Genomic DNA, 23,204 nt, shown 5'->3' with positions numbered 1-23,204 from the left:
TAGTCAATAGCATTGTGACAGCATGATATGGTGTCAGATGGTTGCTGGACTTATTATGATGATCACTTCTTTAGGTATATACATGTTGAATAACTATGGTGTACACCTGAAACTAATATAATATTGTATGTTAGCTATATTTTAATAAAAATTTAAAAAAATGGTCAAATACTTGAACAGCCATTTCTCTAAACAAGAAATACAGTTGGCCAACAAGTGCATGAAAAGACGCTCAATTATTCATTAGAGAAATGCAAATCAAAATCACAGTGAGATATCATTTTATATCCATTAGAATGGCTACTATAAGAGAAACAAAAACAAAAGAGAATATAACAACTGTTGGCAAGGATGTGAAGAAATTAGAACAGTCAAACCTTACTAGTAAGGATGTAAAATGGTTTAGCTATTACGGAAACAGTTTGGTGATTCCTCAAAAAGTTAAAACACATTCCTCAGAAAGTTAAACCATATTCTTTTCAATTCCTCAAAAAGAATAACCAGATGAACCCACAATTCCACTTCTAGGTATATACCCAAAAGAATTGAAATTAAGTACTTAAATACTTGGACATGTGTGTTTATGGCAAAACTATTTGCAATAACCAAAAGGTAGAAACACTCCGTGTTCATCATTGGATGAATGGATAAACAAATGTTGTCTATACATATAAAACAATATTATTCAGCCATAAAAGCACTGATATATAGTACAACTGAAATGAATCTTGAAAACATTGTGTTAAGTGAAAGAAGCCAGATACCGAAGGTCACATATTATATGATTTCATTCATATGAACTATCCATATTAGGTAAATTCATGGAGACAGAAAACTGATGGTTTCCAGGGGTTGGAGAGCAAGGGGAGTAATGGGAAGTAATTGTCAATGGTGATGGGATTTTCTTTTGGGGTGATGAATGTTTTGGAATTAGATCGAAGTTGTGGTCCCACAACATTGTGAATTTACTAAATGCCACTAGATTAATTGTTGATTTAAAAAACAATTAATTTTATGTTACATGCACTTCCCGTATTTATTTATTTATTTATTTATTTATTTATTTATTTATTTATTTATTTATTTATTTATTTTAAATCACCTCTATTTGAAGATGTTAGAGAGTGATCAAGGTAGAACCTGATAAACCCCAGTCCTGAGGAGAAAGGAAATGAACATAAATGATTCTGACATTTAGTGTTTCTTCTATATCAAACCTTTTGCTGATTCTAAGCACCTGCTCAGAGACTAAATGACTGAGATGAATGATGTAACTGACAGGATCAGAAGCTCAGCAAAATTTTCTATAATCTGATGAGGTTAAGAGTGGGTGTGGGGTAGGAGGGAAATTAGAGTTCTGTTTCCAATAAAGAAGAAAGGCTCAAAGAGTTACAACCTGAAATAAGGATGAATTAGAAATAGATCAACCTCAACTAAACAAACTCAGCTACAAATTACCTCATTCCTAATTAAATTAAGGTTCTGTGCTCCTATCCTAAAAGAATGCCAGAGGCAAACTTGAATCCTTTCTTGGAAGAAAGATAAAAGTCGTCCAGGTCTCTAATACTAATGAATGTCTTTGTCAAGGTAATAACAGAAAAGATGGAGTGGAAAGAATGAACTTAAAGTGGAGATAACAGAACAAACTATCTATCATCAATTTGTGTGAAGGCAGGGAGGAGTCAGAAAGAAGAGACAATTTAAATTCAGAATTGTAACTGGGGCATCTAGGAGACTGTAGTGGTATAAATTGAGTAGGACGTAACACAGGAGGAGTAGGTTTAGGAAATGAAAGAGCTAATAAGTTTGGATGAGGATTTATTACACTTTGAAGTATCTGTGGATTTGTTCCAGGTGGAGATGCGTCCTATTACAGGAAAAGAGTCTAGGAAAACAATATATTTTATATGTCTGGACCTGACTCTTTGGATTTGCCATCACTGGGCAGGCTGACTATGCATGATGTGAACGCCACGTGTTAAAGTTCAGATGAAATAGCTACGTATGTCATGCAAGTCTAAAATGTACAAGTAGTCATACTGGTAATGAGCTCTTCTAATCACATAAAGGAAAAATGAATTTATGAAAGTGAAAAGGAAGTATTACTTCACACATTTGAAGTAGAATTCATAAAACTCATAGTCATTTTTTTTAAATATATGTATCTCAGTATAGTTTTCTCATTCAACTAGAAACTTGATGATACTCAAATATCAGTATACGCTGGAAATATATTCTCCTCCTAAGTTTCCAACTGTACAGAAGACATTTCTGTCTCAATCCCAGGTTACACAAATAGACAAAGTTGTAACAATATTTGAAAACTGTGTAAGTAAAAGATTTACATTTCACTTGTTTGCTAGACTTTATCTAATTGATATTGATCTGAACACACTAAATTCTGTCATTTTCTTTCTCTCAGTATATTTACATAAGAATCCATTCCCAAAAAATTTTGAGAAAAAGTGACTTATAAATCAGCCCTAGGTCATATAAATAAGCAAACAATTGATATAAAATGATTAATCCATTTAGAAACTGATTATCTAAAGTAAAATATGCAATTTCTACAGTCAGTACAAATATATAGCTTATAAATATATTATTTTATTCATTACGGTAAAGAAAGAGTGGCATAAATCTAAAATTTGTGGCTATATTCAGTACACATGAAGAATGAATAAGAAGAGGGTTACAGAGCATTTCATGAGGAGCAAAGTTTACACCTGGGTTTTGGTAGAAAAACCAAACGTTTGATTTGGTCAATCTTTTTTTTTTTTAGTTGAACTACGTCAATTTTCAGAAAAGTGGTGAAAGATGATAAGAGCTAGTCAATAACAACTGTTTCAGAATCTCAGGGCAGCAATTTAGATTTCAGTCCATAATCCTGTCCTCCTCTCAGAGTTCCCTCATGCAGAAAAAAACCATGTGAAATTCGATAGAGGCTCGAAGTGAGAATCTCAAAGAGAACCAGATGCAGGTTTGGCAAACACGGGCAGGAAAAGGGTTTTTAACAAAAGGAGAAATATATTCTGTCAGGGAAATATTCCTGAAAGGTATAAAAAACAAACAAACAAAACCAACCTTGGAGCACCAGTTAAAATCATAATCAAAGGTTTATAGAGAGGGATATACCCTGTGGAAAAAGTAGAAGAGGACGCTACTGAGGCTGCTGGAAATGGCTGGAGATAAAACACAATCTTCTGTATGGCAATTTAATAAGCAATGGGGTAAAATTATTTTCGTACAAAAATTCACTACGACACATAAGACCTGTAGCCATAATCAACCATAATGACATATATCCCAAGTTGGTAAAATTACTCCTTTAGATGTTCCATATAAAATAAGTAATGGGAAATGTACAGTTGATTATATTTTGAATATCAATAAATCCTTAATAGGCTATAATATTTGTTTATTAAATATGAGTATTTTGTGAAATGTCATTTTAACTGTGAAGGAGATACCATTTTTGTTGGCAATTTCTGCAAAAGGTATTTCCACGTAAAGCTAACAATACTTAACAATATACCCAATGTTCAAAATCTGGATTACTAGAAATTTTAGAAAAAGAACTATGACCAACAACAAAAGGTCATTCTTTGACTAATGAGGCAGTAGCAATTAAAATATAGACACGAGGAAGAAGCAGGAATGGAGAGCAAACATTTTTCCCAAACAAGGGGAAAACTAGCATTAAAACCAGTTGAAGACATATTATGAATTTCTGGAGAAAACTCAGGGGTATGATTCTGTAAAGTAATAAATTATATTTAAAATAAAAATATAAATGTACAATGTGTCAGACAAAATTATATTTTTATAAAATACTATTTTTATTGGTCTTGTACAGCCATTGAGACAAAGTTATAAAGTACAAGTATTATGTCTTTAGTATCTTCATCTTCCCTTTGTTCAAATCCTCCGCCATTTCTCTTCATGTTTTTTTCTACTTATGAAAACAAATAGTTTGTATTTTCATTTATCATTTCATTCATCATGTTTAGAAGGGAAAATTATCACTCTGCGTGGACTTACAACGTAGTAATCTCCTAGAAAAAAATTGCGTCTTCCAAAGTTAGAACTAAAGCAATAGTTTCCAAATAGAATAATAGTAAATTCTTAGGGCGATTAGGGGACCGATCCTCCTGGGTCCCCCCAATTTCAGTCTATGTTCCAGCATCAAGGATTTGCTAACAATTGACTTGTAATTATCAACCGATTCTGGTTCCTTCAGCCTTATCAGAGTCTCAGGGTCAGAGAATATAAACACAATTCCTGACTTTTGGAGAACCCATTTCACACACATCTTTTCACTGAGCTGTATTTCTAAGAACAAGAGAGAGAGGACTTAAGCCTAGATGTAGTCACAATATCAAAGTCAAGGAACAGTTTCAGAATGGAAAAGCATGATGAAAGTATATAAAAGCTATAATTAAGTCTTGACCCAGAGGATGAGCAAATGTTAACCAATGGACAGTAGCAACTTTCCAACTCTTATTTGATCATTCTAATCCTTTGTGGGGTGAAAAATAAGATAACTCTGTTAGCTGGAATTGATAAAAGAATAAGCCTCCTGCTTTAATTCTCTTGGCTGTAAGAGATCCACTAGATTCTTGATGAAGGAGGATCCTTTTAAATATCCTGTTTGTGGAAGTTTGCTTTGGCTACAGTGGCTGAAATTTTAGGTGAGACCAAGAGGTCTGTAAATTACAGTAACTTGCTTAGCTAATGACACTTATTTGGATTAGATTGGTTACTGAGGGAAATCGTTCTACCTAATATAATTGTTTAGGGGAGAGGATATTTTTGTGTGGTCAAAACACAGGTTTTGGGGTTCAACAGACTTGACCAGAAGGCCCAGCTCTGCCATTTAGTGGCATGTGCATTTAGATAAGATACTTCAACTTGCTAAGTTTCAATTATCGCATCTGTAGCCTAGGGCAGTACCGGACTCTTAACTGAGCTGCTACAAGGATTAAATGACATAATGTATTAACCATATTACAAATAGCAAATAAGTCACACACAATAAGCAATAAAAAAGTTAGATTCTTAAATATGATAATGAAGACTTTTTATTGTAGTAGACATAGCTATATTCATACTTTAAAATTGGAGAGCTTTTCCAATCTTTCTTTATATAAGTTAGCATAGTATGAAATGAGTATGTCATCATGAATCTGTAGTAAAACTGTGAAAGCCTATAATAGTTCTATTTAATCAGTATATTTAAAGAAAATAAGTAGGTCATTTTGCCCTGCAGGGAGCTGAAAAACTCCATTGAGGATTGAGGACTCTTCACTCTGATAATAAAATAGATTCCATTTAATTACTGTGAAAACTGATTTTGACTAATTTTTCAAAATTAATTTCTGTATTTTGAGATTGGTAGTCATACTTTTCAGCTCACTTGTCCTCCTTCATGAACTTTTCAGGAAAAAATAGAATTGGGAAGATATTTTAATGAGGAAATATAGAATGTTGATGTAGTCTATATTCTTCATTTAAAGTAAAGTTTATTCCATGGTCGATGGTGGAAGTAGTTTAAATTTTACAACTTTGTTATGCAATCTGACCTTTGTAACACCCTCAAAATGGAATGCTAAAATGTCATGTTTAAATTCCATTTTACAATATGGTAAGCCATTTTTTTCAACATAACCTAGTCATTTCAGACAATTATAAGCTCGACACCTGATTTCACTTTAAAAGCACCTGCACAGAGCATAATTAGTATTCCATTTTTTAAAAAAGGACTTCCATACTGCACAGATGGCATTCCTCATACCAGACAAGCAACGATGTATGTTTGGAAACCAGCCAAACTGTCTGCAAAAATTGTGAGAATTTCAAGGGAGGCATCTGAGCAGAAGGAAAATGTTCCCTTTTTTTCTCAAACCATAAATGAACATCTATTAAAGCCTATTCTTAACTTTTCTTTCTATTTGTTCTCATCCAACTTCGTATATATTACTGCAACCTCAAAGACTGTAATCAAATTTTTGTTTTGGCTGTTACATCCATATACTGCACATTAAAAAAGAATGTTCCAGAGCTATATTTTACAACTAACTTAGATTTGCAGATATTTCTTTGATTGGACCTCATGTCTTTTCATTCACACATTAGTTCGACAAATATTTATTGATTGCTACAACTTGTCCAGCTCAGAGTCAGTGTTTGTAATTGTGTAAATTACACATTGAATACCTCTAGGGGGTGTTATTTACTTCACAATTAGCATGTAGTTTTACAAAGATCACTATAGTCACCAGGAGTCATCGGCATTCTAATATTTTGAGGCAGGAGTACTCTTTTACAATTCACCCAAATTCAGGATATGGCCTGGTGGTGGGGCCTCCAGGGACACTGTTCAAGGTGCTAGAGACATAGCAATGCACACAATAGGCACAGTCCCTGCTCTTGTGAAGCCTGAAATCAATAGGAAAAGAAATCAGTAGAGGTTTACCTAACAGCTAAGAAGAAAAACAATAGTACTTAAAGCAGTTGAATATGACAGGTGGGCCCATTTCATTTAAGATGAGGGAATGCCTGTATAAGTAAGTAGAGACCTACAGGAAATGAGGTAATAAGCACAAGATAGGTGTGGTGGAAGAACATTCCAGGCAGAGGGAATGAAAGGTTTGAATGACAGGAGAGTGAACTCAGATCTGATGATATCTTCTGAAAGAAATTAAGTTCACGCTACTTTTATAAAATTTGTAATGTCATGAGCCAATTTGTCTTCTTCTATTGAACATATAAGAAGTATTTTTTGTTGCTGTTTTTTGTCATTTTAGATAACATGTACTCTGTCTACTTTTTCAATTTTTTTAAACACCAAAACATTCTCTTCCGTCATATAGATCTGAGATCATAAAAAATTACTATATTTCAATGTTGGCAAATCCAAAGAAAATTGTACTCTGCCCTTGAGAAAGTGAAAGCCAAACAGATACTTTAACTGGGATTAGTAGTTCAGCTTCAAATATATAGTGTGGCTTTAATGTTTCATTAGACTGGGCAAGTAATGATATATTTTCAAAATTAAAATGTGTGCTAAATGTAAAAATGGCATTATATTTAATGTTTTGAACTATCAATATCACTTACACATATGTAAAACCACAATGTGTTTATATAATTCTAGAGTAATGCAATTGTTCTTAAACCATGTGATTTCTCTTTCATTTAAAGAAAATATATGTTTACATCAGTGAATTTAGTGAATAAAGGACAGAAATATCAAGTACAACCTACATAAACTTGATATTACTATATACTCAAATCACTATATCACCACTTACATGAAGTGGATGTGACAATAATTTATATTTGCAAATTTATTCTCTTTTGGAAATTGCTTCTGAAAACCATCTTTAACAAAATTAAATAATATTTAACAAGCGTTTACTCAGCTGGCTGAATACATTGTGGTACAATCATAAATGTTTTTGGAGTTTTCCTGACCCAGCGTAAAATTGGATTTGAATAAAAGTTAGCCATAAAAGAAAAAAATACATTTACTCTTATAAATGAATTCTCAATATATTTACCATTTTAAATGTCAAAATGAGAGTACTGCAAAAATGTATGATAATAGAGAATTCCTTAGATAAAGAAAAACTATACTTAAATGCTGAAGTGCATATTTTATAGGTTTCAGAGTTTGGTGTAGCAATCTTTTTTTTTCTGGGGCCATTTTGTTCCTTTCTCCACTATCTCTAACATTTTACAAGAACTGAAAGCAGAATTGTTGAGGTATCCATGAAAAGGACTGTTCTTCAACATTATGGTCAGCTGTATTCAGGAAATGTGAAAACATACAGAAAAACAAACACTTTCATAATAGTATTTGCAGATTAATCCTGCAGACTCCTAACGTTCATAAGACTTAGAATGTTTAGAACATCAAACTAAATGTTAAATTCTCAGTAGCTCTGAATTTATTTTTATATATAGATAGCTTTTTACTGAAGGACTACAATAAAACAAAACAAAAAATCGTTCAAAGACCTATACCAATTGAGTATTTGTATTTAATAGTTTAAACATTGCATTGTAATCTAAATACCACTCACCTCAAATATTAACTTAACTATTTTAATACAATTTTATTAGAAAATAGGTCACAGCATAAGTGACATTATGTATATGCATATATACATATATACTCACCAGCCTAAGTATATTTAGAAATTAAGGTGAAAACATTTTACAGTAAACCTTCTTAGTCACTAACTTAGGACCTTCTGTCATCTTGTTGCTGATTTTATTTTAGCTCTATAGTTTCTTCTCAACTTCGGTAAGAAGAAAATTAACATTTGCCACTATCAATATAGCAGTGATTTAAAAGAAATATATTTTTGAAAGCTAGTAGCATTAAAAACATAAAATATATATTTTTATAATTTATTTTTCTTTCTGCCCTTTAATACCATCCTATTATCCTAAGGAAAGCCCCTATTGAATTTCACAAGTCATTCCCACATTTATTTTATGTAATGTCATTCAATAGTATACTAAAACTGTGGTTGGGATTACTTTTAGTGCATTTAATTTGTTTTGAAAAAACAAAATGGCAAACCTCCTTCCGGTCTGAGGTCTCTGAAGGAGAAAATACAGGCTGACAACCGTAGGTAAATATGGGAAGTAAGAGGTAATTGAGATCACGTTAATAATGAGTTAAAAATATGTGGATCAGCTTTCGGAAAATCTTTGTAGTGTTCATCCCTCCGAATCCTGCTGGAAAAATGACTCTAGCCATGATTCCATACTATTTTCAGAGAAAGGTACTTTCATGCTATATAAATTTCCACAGAGCTACAAGGACCGAGACAGAATTATATGAAAAGAGCACTATGTGAAAAGATACCATAGCAAGCCAGGACCCTAGTGTAAAATAAAAACACGTAAAGTTATTTTAGATTTTGTTATTTCTGGAGTAAATTAAACCGGATAGTACATGAGAAAAATCTTGTTTTCTTACAGGATTTTAATTCTAGAAGAATGTTTAATTCTAGAATAGCAGCAAACCTATGCACAACTTTTATGATAGAGAGTACTAAATTATACCAAAAGACAACAAGTTCTTCTAATTAAAATTCATCTAGCTTGCTTGTTTACTCGACAGTATGTCATCACTGTGCTAATGTGTTCCAGCATTTTATGTGGTGGATTATTTTAATCCATTATGAATAAAATGATGCCCCCTTTTGGTCAGCGAATGGCTTGTACTGCCTGGTGATTCTTCATGTTCTCTGGAATTAAATTTCATTACATCATTTTAGAAGAGCTCACAATTCTCTAATAAAGGCCTGGACCCCAATGCCTCGCATTTCCTAAATGTCCTATCTATTCAGAATGATATTTTTCTTGCATCATTTATCACACTAAATTGTAATTCTTATATCTTTCTTTTTGGCCCCAACACTCGGCTCCCTATTTAGTTGGACCTCTTATTTTCTGGAAATTATTTTCCTGACAAAATGAATTACCCACTACTTTGTCCCTTCTGAAATCACTTCAATTTATATCTTCTCACTTCTCCAATTTGTCAAGATGTTTTGAATTTAAATCCTACAATAAGAAAGTCAGTCCACCCAAGTAGATGTCATCAGTACAAACATACTTTGTATTCATTCAAGTGATTGATAGAGGGGTGTCTGTTTTATGCCTGGAAGATGTCAGTTTGCATAGTCTTCCCTCCAAAGTTAATTTAATAATATTGCTAACTGCTGTGATACAATTTATTACACAATAGGAATAGTTATATAATCTAATTATTTTATTTCTTGAATACTCACTATATATCATGCTAGACTCAGTAAATTAAAATCAACTGAATCTATTCTTTTTCAGTCTCACAATTCTAAATGAAATGAAATCAATGAAATAAGGAGGTTTTTGGAAGTTTTTACCAACTAATTTTCTCTATTTCTATTTCTAGTTAATTAGGGGAAAGGAGAAGCTGCTGTATATCCCCATACATCTCAGGTTAAAATATGAGCAAATGAAAAACAATGTTATCAAAATTCTAACAGTAGCATTTAGATATCCAATGCATGTGCAATCATGCATGATACAAAATACGTTAACATAATCCTTGACTTTTTTATTATGTCCATTAGCACTGACAATTTTGATGAGCTTATTTAGCTTATTTTCACATCAACAATTCTGGATATTTTGACTTAACAATTATTGGATTAATTCACATCTATTACACATAAGTTTTAAAATGTATGACTATTCCATTTATCTCTTTGTGGTAAATAATATTACTTTTTCTCCAACTTTTATCTTTAATTTCATAAAATACACAGAGAAATCCATTTGGCATATTCTTCAAATCAGGAAAATGGCTTCATACATATACCTATTCGTATATGATCCTTAATTACAGAAGGATTGATTTTTTTCATAATAAAAGAATTTCACAAATAAAAAAGTAGATGATTCATTAATTTATGATCATCTGGAGTTACACAAGTATGGATGAATTTGGACCTTTCTTAAGTATTTATATTAAACCTGTAAAAACTTAGGAAATCACAGTAGGGAGACCAAAATTATTTACAAAGGATCATTTATTAAACTTTTTTTTTTTTTTTACAAAATACAAAGATTGTTGTTCTGCATGAATACATAATACATGAAAAAATAATGTGTTTTTACTGAGTTTTATTTGAAGACATTCAGAATTTTATTGTCTACCAACTTGAGGAATCAATTTTGTTTTGCAACTTCTCTAACACAATCACCAATCAGGGGAAACCATTTTGTTAATTAAATGATGTTCATAACAGTCAACATTTTATAAAATAAAATCAGAGAATGTCTGTCATACAAAGCTCTTTCTGCAAGGTAACTGATTTGCCTATGATCCTAATTTTTTTTTTCAAGCTATAAGATAGGAAGAATTGAGGAGCTAGGTAATTTTTATAATAATGTATTAGCAGCAGTTGATAGAAAATGCAACATAAGATTTGTTTTGTCTGTGGTACAAGAATATGTCCTATCAGACTCTAATGCATTTTTCTCTACTTGAACACAAGTAAGCATGTGCTGATTGTTTCTGGGATGACAAAATGTATAAAAAGACAAGAAGCTGGTTCTGGTTGTCATCGTGAATTCCTATTTTCATCAGCTAATATGAATGCTTTGCTAAACTTAGTGAAGACAGGAAAATGACTTAAGGGTAATATATACAGAGTTAAAATACATTTTTATCCACTTAAAAGTAATTTCAGGCACTGTGGTTGTTCAGGATAAAATGTTTCATGGTTTATTCTTGTTAGCAATTTAATTGTCAGTGCAAGCTAAAGCAAATACCTGCCCACTGTCATACACATCACCTTGTCCATCTGGAATGTTCAAAGCAAGTTCATCTTCAGCATCTTCATTCTGTAGGCATCTTGACTAAAAATGTCTCATAGTCTGCTCTTGACAGCAATTTAATTTTCAGTGCAAGCAAAAGCAAACACATACCTGCTCACTGTCATACACACAACCAACACATCTGGAATAGTCAAAGTGAGTTCATCTTCACTGTGGAAGCATCTTTAATAAGTGGCACTTAGTGTAAAACCTTTCATAAATCATGAAAAACAGACTAGAGATGCCTGAATTTAATAATATTAGAAAGCACTGTCATAGTCATCTCTCTGTGTAAACGCTGTTGGAGTAAGGCTTGCCGTCACAACATTCCTTTCCTGAGAATGGAGCTGATCATCTCTGTGTGTATCATAAGTGTGCATGCTCTGAGCTGTGGTCACTGTCATGGCTGTCTTCATTTGCTAGAGAGTCCCCTGTTTGCTGGAGGGTGGCTGCACCAATTCCCGAAAGCTCTGAAGGGAGAAGTGTTCCTTTTTTCACATTCACCAGTTCCTTTTCTCGAGCTGCAGCTCCTTGCTGTCCTCCTTTTACTCTCTTCCACTTCATTCTCCTGTTCTGGAACCAGACTTTCACCTTGAAGACAGAAAAGGAACAAACGAGCAAAAGAAAGAAAATTAAGTCGACATATTCTTTTTTCTTGCTTTTTTTTGTCGCGAATGAAAAATAGCTCCTCAAAGGCTTACACAAAGACCCTAAGAAGGAGTGAATATGAAAATAATCCAACATTGAATGTAATCAGGTCCCAGGTTTGTGGTAATAATTTTTAAACTGTCAGAAGGTGCATACAAAGTACTACGTTTCAATTTTATGACATGAAATATAAAAATGAGACAAGAAAAAAACTATCATTTTAGGATGCTCAAAGGTATTTAGCTTTATAAAGAGTTTCTATGAATTAGAGCTGACATTCCTTAACATGTGTTTTTCAATTAGTTTTTTATTAGTTTTTATTTTTATATTAGTATTTTTTAAACTGTTCAGTATTATCTTAGTTTCAGGTGTACAGCATAGTGATTAGACATTTATATACCTTATAAAGTGATCACTATAATAATTCTAGTACCTATCTGACACCACACATAGTTATAACATTTTAATAATTGTCTTGGTCAAACACCCCCCCACCATGCCCAAGTTCTTTGATTTGATATCTAGCTGTCAATTCCTGAACCAATTCAAAACATGCTCAGGGAGCTCCCAATGAAGCCATATCTGAAAGGTCATTCTGTGCCATTCACAAAGCTTTATTTGAGCATTCCACCTCAGAGTGACTCCGTCTTCTTTTGAACACTTCTTTTTTCTGCCTTTCATACATTTATTTTACTTTGCAAATATGTGATTCCAGTAATTTCCTAAAAATAGGGTCAAAATAAAAATTTTTCACTAATATTTTTGAAATGTGAATACTGAGATGATATATTCTTGCATTTGTGTTCTGATAAACATGTGATAGAACTCTGAGTATATATTCAGCAGTTGCATCAATGGGTGACAGGGTGTATGAATGATCAAATTAACATAATAACATAGAAAAAAAATTTTTCCCCAAGTGCCATCAGTTTAAACCTTCCTAATCCAGTGTGTAAGAGTTCTTATTGATCCACATCTTTGCCAACATCTGGAGTTATCAGTCAATTTTTTCCCAATACAATGACTACCAATGTTATTTACATGTGTTCTTATTTTGTATTTCCTCATTGCTAGTGCAGTAAAGCATCTTTAGCATATTTATGGCTCATTTGTATTTCCTCTCTTCTCAAATGCCTGTACGTATTTGATTTGCATTAAATTATTTTTAAATTAATTTTATTTTTATAGACTAATTATATGCCTGAATGCAAATTTTTGTGGTTATATGGCTTCTACTATAGTCTCTCAATTTATTGTGTGTCTTTTTCCTTTCCTTAGAGAGTCTTTTGATGATCAGAAACTCTAAAATTCAATATATTCAAATTTATCAACTGTTTCTGTTATGCCTATCAGTTTTATGTCTTCATGAAGAACATTCTTTCTTCTCAGACCATTAAGATATGGTTCTATGTCTTCAAGAATTTTAATGTTTGCATTTCAAATTGAAGTATTGGTTTTAGAATATATTGCAAAGAAAATATCTAAATTTGCTTTATTCTATATGGAAACAAGTTATTCCAAGATTATTTATTAAACAATCCACCCTTTTTCTAGCGATCACTATTTCAATTCTGTCATAAATCAAGTTTCCATATATACACAGCTCTATTGATGCACTCAATTTCCCTATCCCTGTGACAAAACCAGCCTTAATTATTCTAACTTTCTAATAAGCCTTTATTATCTGTTATAGATATTCTACTGTTTTATTCTACTCCAGAAATATTTTGAATATTCCCCATTTTCATTTAGAAGCAATCTCAAAACTTCTGTAAATGCACAGTTCCAAAGAGAAAGTAAAAAGAAATGTAAATTCCCAAAGATGCATTTATTTTAGTTTTCTTCAAGTTACAATACCCCAACAAAATTAGTACAATTTTCTCAGATGCTTGCACCAAAAATTATTTAAACTGACACATTTCTCAGCTCTACCTTTTCAGTGGTCTTTTAGACCATAAATAAAATCTTGTATCATATATTACCCATACATATGTTACAGCAAAAGAATAAGAAATTACAGGAAATAAAAGAATAAGAAATTATAGGAAAAGACTGATGAATAACTTATATAGTAGAAGAAGAGTGAATAAAAACTAGCTGATGGGTGCCCATGTATTATTATTACTTAATAACCAAACATAACTACTGGGGCTAAGTAACCATACTAATAGTTACTTTTTATGCATTATTTTTAATACTCCCAATTTTTCCATACATTTTAAATGTTATTCCTATTTTACAGATGAGGAAGTTGAGACTGAAAGGTTACATGAGTTGCTTAAGATTACATAGATAGGAAAATGTGGTACCAAAATTTAAACCTGGGGCTTTGTTTGGCTCCAGATTGTGCTTTTATTATTTTTATTTATTTATTTATTTATTTATTTATTTATTTATTTATTTATTTATTTATTTTTTGCTCCTGTTACATTTCAAACTCCTACTTTTTAAGCATTTGGGACAGAAAAGTAAAGCATACAAAGTGTGTGAACTCCATCCATATGATTACTATCATTCAGGTAATTCTCCCACTCTACATAATTAGGTTTGTAAATATGACACTATTTTCCTGTACTATAATTTAGGTAATTACACTACTCAATTTAATTACCTTTGCAAGCTTGACATTGTGTGTTGCATTAGATCTTTTCCACATGAATTGGGTCCTACCCCTGGCTTCATTTCTGACTTACTGCGTGAATTTAGGAAAATTACACTTTTCTCTGCCTCAATTTTCATATTTGTAATATTGGGATAATGAGCCTTCCAAGATTCTGTATAGGGACATTTTCTCCATGGACAATTCCAGATGGAAGAAACACATCATCATCATTGTCACCAAGAGTTGAAATATCTAGTCAAAATAATCTTGGAAGAAAATAGGAGGAAGAGATTTCTTAAAATCTACACTTACTTCCTTTTCTGGGAGAAGAGGTTCACTAATTCTACAATACCAGTATAAAACATGTTATGTGCAATTCTAAATGAAAAACACTGAGAATATGGTATTGATTTTAGAAGTAGTGCAGGCTATTTTGTGTTGTTTTCTATGTTACCATGTAAAATTTTGCCATTTCCATTTTTTTAAAACAGACTGATAAAAGACTTCATAGTTTTCAATTATATATATATATATATGCATATATATATATATATCTTTCACATGTATATATCTTTAGAATGCATTTATCCATATGCATGTATGTGTGTGTATATATATATATATATATATATATATATATATATATATATATATGTGAAAGCATTTGATAATTATATAGTAATTCTAACACATTTATATACTATTTTCTTTAAGGTTTAGATTACACATTTTATACTGGAACTCCATGAAATTAGTAATGGAACACAAAAGGAGCAACAAATACATGATGGGTACATCTTTTGAAAATAGGAAAGAAGAATGAAGAACTTCAAAAGTCAAGGTATCCAAATTTACTTTTACACAGTATAGTATAAAATATTGGGGTGGATTGAAATAAGGAGAGGAATATTTTTGAGACAAGCATACTCATATGTTTATATACTAGTATCACATTATTAAAAATACATCTACAAAAACAATCAGATAATTTAAGTTAATATTGCTATAACAATAGTAATAACAGTTGTATAAATAAAGAAACTCATATTTAACTTAGTGTCACTATATAATCCAATTTAATCAGTTGGATTGAAAAAATAGTTTTTGTTCTGTTTTGTTTCTAAGGTAGCTAAAGCATAGTCATTCAAATTCTTTTAGGGCTCATGATATATCACAGGAGAACACAAATGACATACATATCTTTGTTGTCACACCATTTCCTAAGATGGACAGAGGCAAATTAGTTGATAGAAAGTTGAAGCTATATAATTACATAACCCACATTTATGTAATATCATAAATGCCTGTTTTTTGAAGAAATAATCATAATACCAACATCTGGATGAAAACTGAATATTTCAGCAACATATCTAGATGTCTGTAAACATCTGGAATGTATAGATTTGATATTCCAACTGTTTCCATTTGTATCTGGAAACTTGAAATACTGTAGACATTGTCTAACAGATATTTATTCACATGTTTAATATGTGAAAACATAAAAAGAGTAATTGTATAAATACCATTTTCAGATTTAATCATGTCCCCTGTGAATAAATTTGGTCATGGCAGCTCATCTGGTAAACCCAATGTAAATAGGCCCTAGTAATACAGTAGTAAAGTCAGTAGTTGAACTGAAAAATTAGAACCAAAAATGTTCTTTAGGGTCGTGATAAAAAATGGGGAAAAGAAAGCTTCTTTACTCTTCCTCTCTCCACAGATAGGTTTGTATTGGATTAAGAGAAGGTATCCTCAGCTATTTCCAAGAAGCCCAAGGGAAGGAGCTACCACTGGACTCTGTTGTTTCTACAGTAGTGCAATGTAAGATTGGATGGTGGCTGTGTGTGTGTGTGTGTGTGTGTGTGTGTGTGTGTGTGTGTGTGTCTTGGATGATGAAAAACATTAGGACATATTTCATGACCAAAGATCGAATTTCTGTTTGGAAGACTGTCTGTCACTTTTATCCTCTATTTTAGCACAATGTTTATGACTCGAGAATCACTTCCCTACCTCTATAATTTTTAGTTTCAAAGCTTTTCTTTGTTTTCCCTATTTGGAAAATTCACTATTGTAGTTGTAACACGTTGACTATTTTACATGTTTTTAAACAAACCGAATACACATTAGCCATTGGCAGCCATGGAAAATTAACATACTGAACAAGGAATAACTTTTCTGAGGGAGCAAATGATATTCTCCATAATAAATTGTAATGTCATGGGTACTATTACAAGCCAATTGTATGTATTACATTCTCCTTTCCAATAATGAACCCAAACTAAACCGTTCATGTGAAGAGCAAAGTTCTTAGAGGATTGACAGATTCCTTTTAATTTAACCTTTCAGAAATGTCACAGTACTAGTCAATACCCACAATTATACCTCTTCTGTCATACATAATGAAATTCAATTGCAATGGCCTATTTTATTAATCTTAATTTACATGAAAATTCACTTCTCCTAATCCTATTTTTTACACAAGATAAAAAAATGTACGTTTTAGTTGTTTTAAATGAAATATTATTTACCTGAATATATTTACCTGAATATTATTTACCTGAATATATCATGTAAATATTATTTACACGAATAAATGACTTCAGCAAATCTGAGTGGAAATATTAAAACTAAATTAAGCAATTTTCTTCCTTATTGTGTTGGAAAAAAAAATCCTGAATATCAATTCTTGAATACATGAAATTTGTGTATTCTGAACCACTATTTGTACTTATTCAAACTCCTGAGATAAACTAGAATGATAGCCTTTGTTCTCATCATCTTGCCTAATCTCTGGGATAATGTTTAACAGTAGTTAGTAACATATGATCAGTATATCCCACTTTGATTAATGGCCTCTAATCTAGCCATTGGCTAAATAATGGGAAACTATCGAATACATATCTGGTAGAAACATTAGGAACTCATCATTTTTATAAGAACAATAGAATACTGGCAACTCCTATGGCTCAATCTAACTAATATTCTGATTATTTCTATACAACTTTAAGTTCAATATCAGAATATATGTGAACTTTCACTACAAATTTATTAGCTCTAAGAACTATCTTCTTAGATCCAAGACTTTTATAACAACTTATAATGATAATCATTATTATTATATGAATATACACTGACCACAGAAAATAGGCAATAAGTTCAATAACTGGGAAAAGTTCAAAAATTAAAAAAAAAAAAACTATTCAGCATAAAACATTAGAAGTGATAAAGAGATTTCAAGTTAAACATCTTTCCTAAATTGTATACACATCTCTGAGTTTTTCATGAGGTGTCATGAGACTAGTGAAACAAATTGGTAGAAAGTCGTTTATAGCCAAATTATCAATAAATTGTCTGGTTTTTTTTTTTTAGAACTGGGTTTATTATTTTATAGATGTCATAGAACACTATATACACTGCTCTACATTCATGCCGCATTTAGGTAATAGAAAATCTCTTTAAAATTGAAGATGCTAACACAAACATTGTACCAGCTCCTCAAAATTTCCAGAACTATCCTAGTTTTAGAATTTTTTTAGTGACATAAATTTTAAAAAATAAATAAATATATAAGAATAGTGTAGAAAGAAGCAATCTTTTATAGCAGATGTTTTAAAATATTAAATGATGATCTGTGCTGCAATGCATGATGTGTTTCAAAATGCTGTTGCTTTTGTACCCATGTGTTCATTGCATCATTATTCAAGGTGGCCAAGACATGAAAACAACCAAAGTGTCCTTCGATAGGTGATTCGATAAAGAAGATGTGGTACATACATACAATGGAATATTACTCTGCCATAAGAAAAGATGAAATACTGCCATTTGCGACAACATAGATCTTGGGATTATCATGCTAAGCAAAATAAGTCAGACAGATGTAGCATACAAAACTGAAAGCAACAAACAAACAAGAAAAACAAACAAAGAAACAAAAACTTATAGACACAGACAATACTTGAGTGGTTACCATAGAATAAGGAGGGAGGGAGGGTAACAGAAGAGGGAAAAGGGTGTCAAATATACAGTGATAGAAGGAGAGCTGACTCTGGGTGGTGAACACACAATACAATATATAGACGATATATTATAAAAATGTACACTTGAAACCTAATTTTACTAAGCAATGTCACGCCAATAAACTTAATAATTAAACAAATAAATCAATAAAGTTATTGTTCATTAAATATAATTAATATATATGTTTTCTTTTGAGGAAATAGGGAAATAAAATGTGGCAAATTCTGAAATTGATGGGAAGAATTATCCTTCTTTCATTATATCAGCTTGATTAATGCTTACAGCAAGAATCTAAAGCAAATTTCAAGAAAGTTTCTAAAATAAGGATTATTTTATATGTCTGTGTATATACAATACAAAACACAAATATACATGTATATGTATGTGTGTATATACATATATATGTATATGTGTGTGTGTGTATCTATGTCTCTATTCATATATCCAACAACTTTAAAAAAATACATTCTTTATATATTCTCTAGTCTGGTTCAATAAGGATAGGGCCTTATTTTCCTGAGATATTTTTTCCCTATATTATTTCAAACTTAGATATTTACATTTGCAAATGGTTAGAGAAGAATTGCTTATTTGTCAGTCTTCTACCTTACTCAGCTAATATTTCTGAAAATTAATTTAGGAGAGGATTATTTCATTGGTCTGTTCCTTATAGATCTTGGTGTATTAAAGATCTTTTTAAATTATTATTTTTTAAAAAAACATAGACTTTGTTTTGTGGAACCTAAGGCAGGGTTAAATCTGGCTTTTAGAGCTCAGCACACACTGTCAATATGCATTTCTTTAAAAAAAAAACAGTTTTACTCAGGAAATATCACTTTTCATTTCAAACTAAGATTCTGTCCCATATTCCACGCTGTGCTACCCCCATATTCCACTTGGAGTCAAATCATGTTTAATCTTTCAAAATAGCAAGCACACCAGGACTTAAGCAAAATAAATATGTTACTCTAGGTGACTGTTAGATATTACTCTAAAGAAATGAGAAAATATTATAAAATCACTGGCTACACAGGTAGTCTCGGATTACCTTGAATAGACAATATGTCTGGTCATGCAGACATAATTTATTAGCTAAATAACTAAAAGTATTCATATAAACTTATAGAAATAAACCTGCAAAGGAGCGGAATTATGTAAAAAGCTGAGCAAAAAACAAAACCCCTGCTTATTTGGCACACGAAAAGTCTCCTTTATAGTCATCCAAAAAATGGATGACTATTTTGAAAACACTTGGCATTGAGCCATTTAATGATTTATGAGTAACAAACAAAACATAATCCCTGTCATTTCCACTAACGGAATATGATCCAACTAGGTAGGATTTTCCATTTATCTTGGCAGAGGTATCATGAATTCATTCTCTCTTTTGGTAATCTCAGTTTACAAATCTGCAACATTGCACCTTTGATTAGTTCAGTCAAATGATTTTGTGAAATGGGTCTCCCATTCTTCCTATATTTGGCAGCCTTAACTCCATAAAAATGTCAATTTTGTCACTCTTTTTATAGTTTCATGCAGCTGCCTTCTCTCGTCTTCCCACTGTGAGATATTAAAAATTTGGCGGGAGCTTTATCCAAGTGTATCTGGATGAACAAAAAAGCCAGAATAAGCTTGTCAAATTTAAAAATACCTTGGGACCAGAGGTCTTTAGACTGACTGGCTCTTCAAAATATTTCAAGTGGGTCTGCCAACTGAAGATTATTAGCTGTTGATTGAGAAGGGTATATATATGAGAATATGTTGTAATCTGGAAGCTGTAAATTAGAAGCTGGAACATTACTGGAGTGGTAACTGTTCTGCAAAACAGTATTATGTAATTAAAAATATTTGAAGCTCAACTTTGTTTTAGTGTTTCCATTTTTATTTAATATCAAATAAAATAACTTTCTTTAATAGCTATGTGGTAACATGGAATTCCTTAGCAGAATGAGCCTCTTTTTCCTCTTCTTATTTTTCTCCTTCTTTGGCCAGATGGAGTTTAAAAGAGATTATAGATTTCTCTGACTTATAAAAGCATGGCACTATGGAAGACACAAACAAAAATCTGACTTCTTTGTGAGATTGCAGAACTATTCTTTACTTAAGGATTTGAAAATTCAAGTCCTAAGTGATATTTAACAATTTAACATATCTCACCTCTTTTCTAAAAGGAAATCTAATTATTATTATGAATCTTTATAACCACGTGTATATGGCCCATCATAAAATGTAAGGTAGGTATATTGACTGGTAATATAAGAAAGGCAAAGTTATTTACAAACAATATTTCAGTGTTATATATATATATATATATATATATATATATATATATATATATATATATATTTTTTATAGGCCATTAGGTAAATTTCTTAGAAAAAAAGATGTCTAAAGACTACTTCTGATTACAAATTAAGTTTTCATTTAGGAGAAAGATATTCCTATAAAAAATTCTGCTATAGATTGAAATTATTTAATATTTGTTATTTTCTGCCTTTATATTATATATGTATGGATTCTATTTCTGTATTTGAATCTTGAAAGGCTTTTTTAAAAATCAAGAACAGATATTTTAGGAAACTGAAACTCTATTAAAGTTAAGGAAAATATTGCACAATATGGAATTAGATATAATATTGTTTTTAATATACAGTTTAAGTTACTTTACTAAGTCTCATGTTATTTTAATGTATAGAAAAGATAAGGCTTGGAGAATAGAAATGAAAACTGCATATGTATAATTAGAATACTTTACATGTGGAAATCCTATAAAAAATAGTGTTATTTAAGAATTTATAGGGTCAAGATACACATTACATGAAGTATGTATGGCATTATTACGAAATCAAAGTAAAATAGCTGTATCACAATTAAAAGAAGATGAATGAAGATGACTCTGTTTATATGTCTGTTTATAACTTTAAAATCCTGACCTTAAGAAAGTAAACGAGAAATATTTCACTGGGATGGTATCTAGGAGGAATACATTTTCAAACCTTCAAAGGGTCTAAAATTTAGCAAAATTGGTAATTGACAGCATGCAATATTTTTCTGATAAATTTAGCATAGTAAAATTCAGCCCATAAAACACAATTAAGCTTTTAGAGTTTTACTTTAAGGTACTGCATGTGCACAAAAGTGTTGAAATAAATGAACACTCGGTATAACCAGGAATATTCTCCCATACAAGCCTGTCATCCCTCTCTTGTGACATTCAGCACTGATCAGTTTTTAATACTTGCTCAATTTTTGCCTCTTCCATGAGTTCTAGTGTAGACTTGTCTAGCTTATTTTAACAAAATTTTATTTCTAGAATCTAGCTCAACAAATACAGAAGAATTAATTCTCTCTGCTTGGCATAGCACATATATTTTTTTTTCCCCTCAAATGATAGTTGTGTTTTATAGTTTATGTTAAAAATTCTTTCACATACATATGGCATATAAACTTGAGAAAGAGAAGGTAGTTTTAATTTACATTTTGTGCTTTGGGGAGATTGTTACTTGCCTAGCAATACAAAACTCTAACTGGCAAATCTAGGATTTTTGTTCAGATGTTCCTCACAACAATTCAATTTTCTACCTAAAAAATAGTGGCCTTCTAAAGACTTATTTTGGGTATTTAGATTCCACATGCATGCATCTCCTTTTTATACTGATTTGCAAAACTCCAAATAGAAATTTACAGGACAAAATAATCTTCTTCACAACACCAAATTTTCAATTATTTGAAAACTTCATTAACGCTCAAGTTTTTTTCCCCCTTTTGAGGCCATAGTTAGATTGTTTTAGTAACAGCCTCTAACAAAATTTGTCTTCCTTCCACTCTCATTGGTGGGCCTCTCCTACACTGACACTGAGCCTGATCAAAGGACTAGCTTTAGACAATGGACCTTAGTAAATATGATGCATGCAGAGGATTTGAAAACTCTTGTACATTGGAGTTTTTTCTCTAAAGACTCCTGGGAAACTTCTACCACCATGTGAAGAATCCTAGGAAGCCTAAAAGAAGATGAAACAGAGACATGCTGTCCCAGCTGAGGCTGCCTAGGCCAACCAGTTTAGTCACCCACCAGTTGACTATAGTTCCATGAGGCATCTAGGTAAGGCCAGAATTAGAACTGTCCAAAAGAGCTCAAGTCTCTTGTGAGCAAATTAAAATGTTGGTTATTGTTTGAAGTCACTAAGATTTTTAAATGTGTTTTGGCACAATAAAGTTAAAACTGGTACAAAATTGAAAAGGGGCCTTTTAAAGAAACAAATATTAAAATTGTATATGTATATAATTTTGCATATTAATTCTTTCCCAACAATGGCAAGCCAGTTAAAATGAAATATCCAGAAGTAATTTCAACATTCCCAAGCCAAATTTACAAAATGGCTTCTAAAAAGAAATTATTCTTTTTTTATGTTTTTATTTTCTTTTATTTTTATAATAATTAAAGCTTATTGGGGTGACAATTGTTAGCAAAGTTACATAGGTTTCAGGTGTACAATTCTGTAATACATTATCTATATATCACATTGTGTGTTCACCACCTGGAGTCAGTTCT

The 23,204-nt window shown here is 31.4% G+C and overlaps 1 protein-coding gene across 1 annotated transcript in view; it reads right to left on the bottom strand.

Moving 5' to 3' along the window:
* Positions 1-10,577: 10,577 nt before the first annotated feature.
* MEOX2 (mesenchyme homeobox 2) overlaps positions 10,578-23,204 on the bottom strand; it is a 65,339-nt gene continuing 52,712 nt past the window's right edge. The window contains exon 3 of the mRNA XM_019727117.3: positions 10,578-11,976. Coding sequence (XP_019582676.1) covers positions 11,752-11,976 — 225 coding nt within the window. The 3' untranslated portion in view covers positions 10,578-11,751. The remainder of the gene's footprint in view (positions 11,977-23,204) is intronic.

Source organism: Rhinolophus sinicus, chromosome 4, assembly GCF_057876585.1.
Source record: "Rhinolophus sinicus isolate RSI-liver-muscle chromosome 4, RSI-T2T, whole genome shotgun sequence".
In the NCBI taxonomy this organism is placed as follows: Eukaryota; Metazoa; Chordata; class Mammalia; order Chiroptera; family Rhinolophidae; genus Rhinolophus; species Rhinolophus sinicus.
The sequence above is the reverse complement of the archived record's forward strand: the minus strand, read 5'-3'. Positions and strand labels throughout refer to the sequence as shown.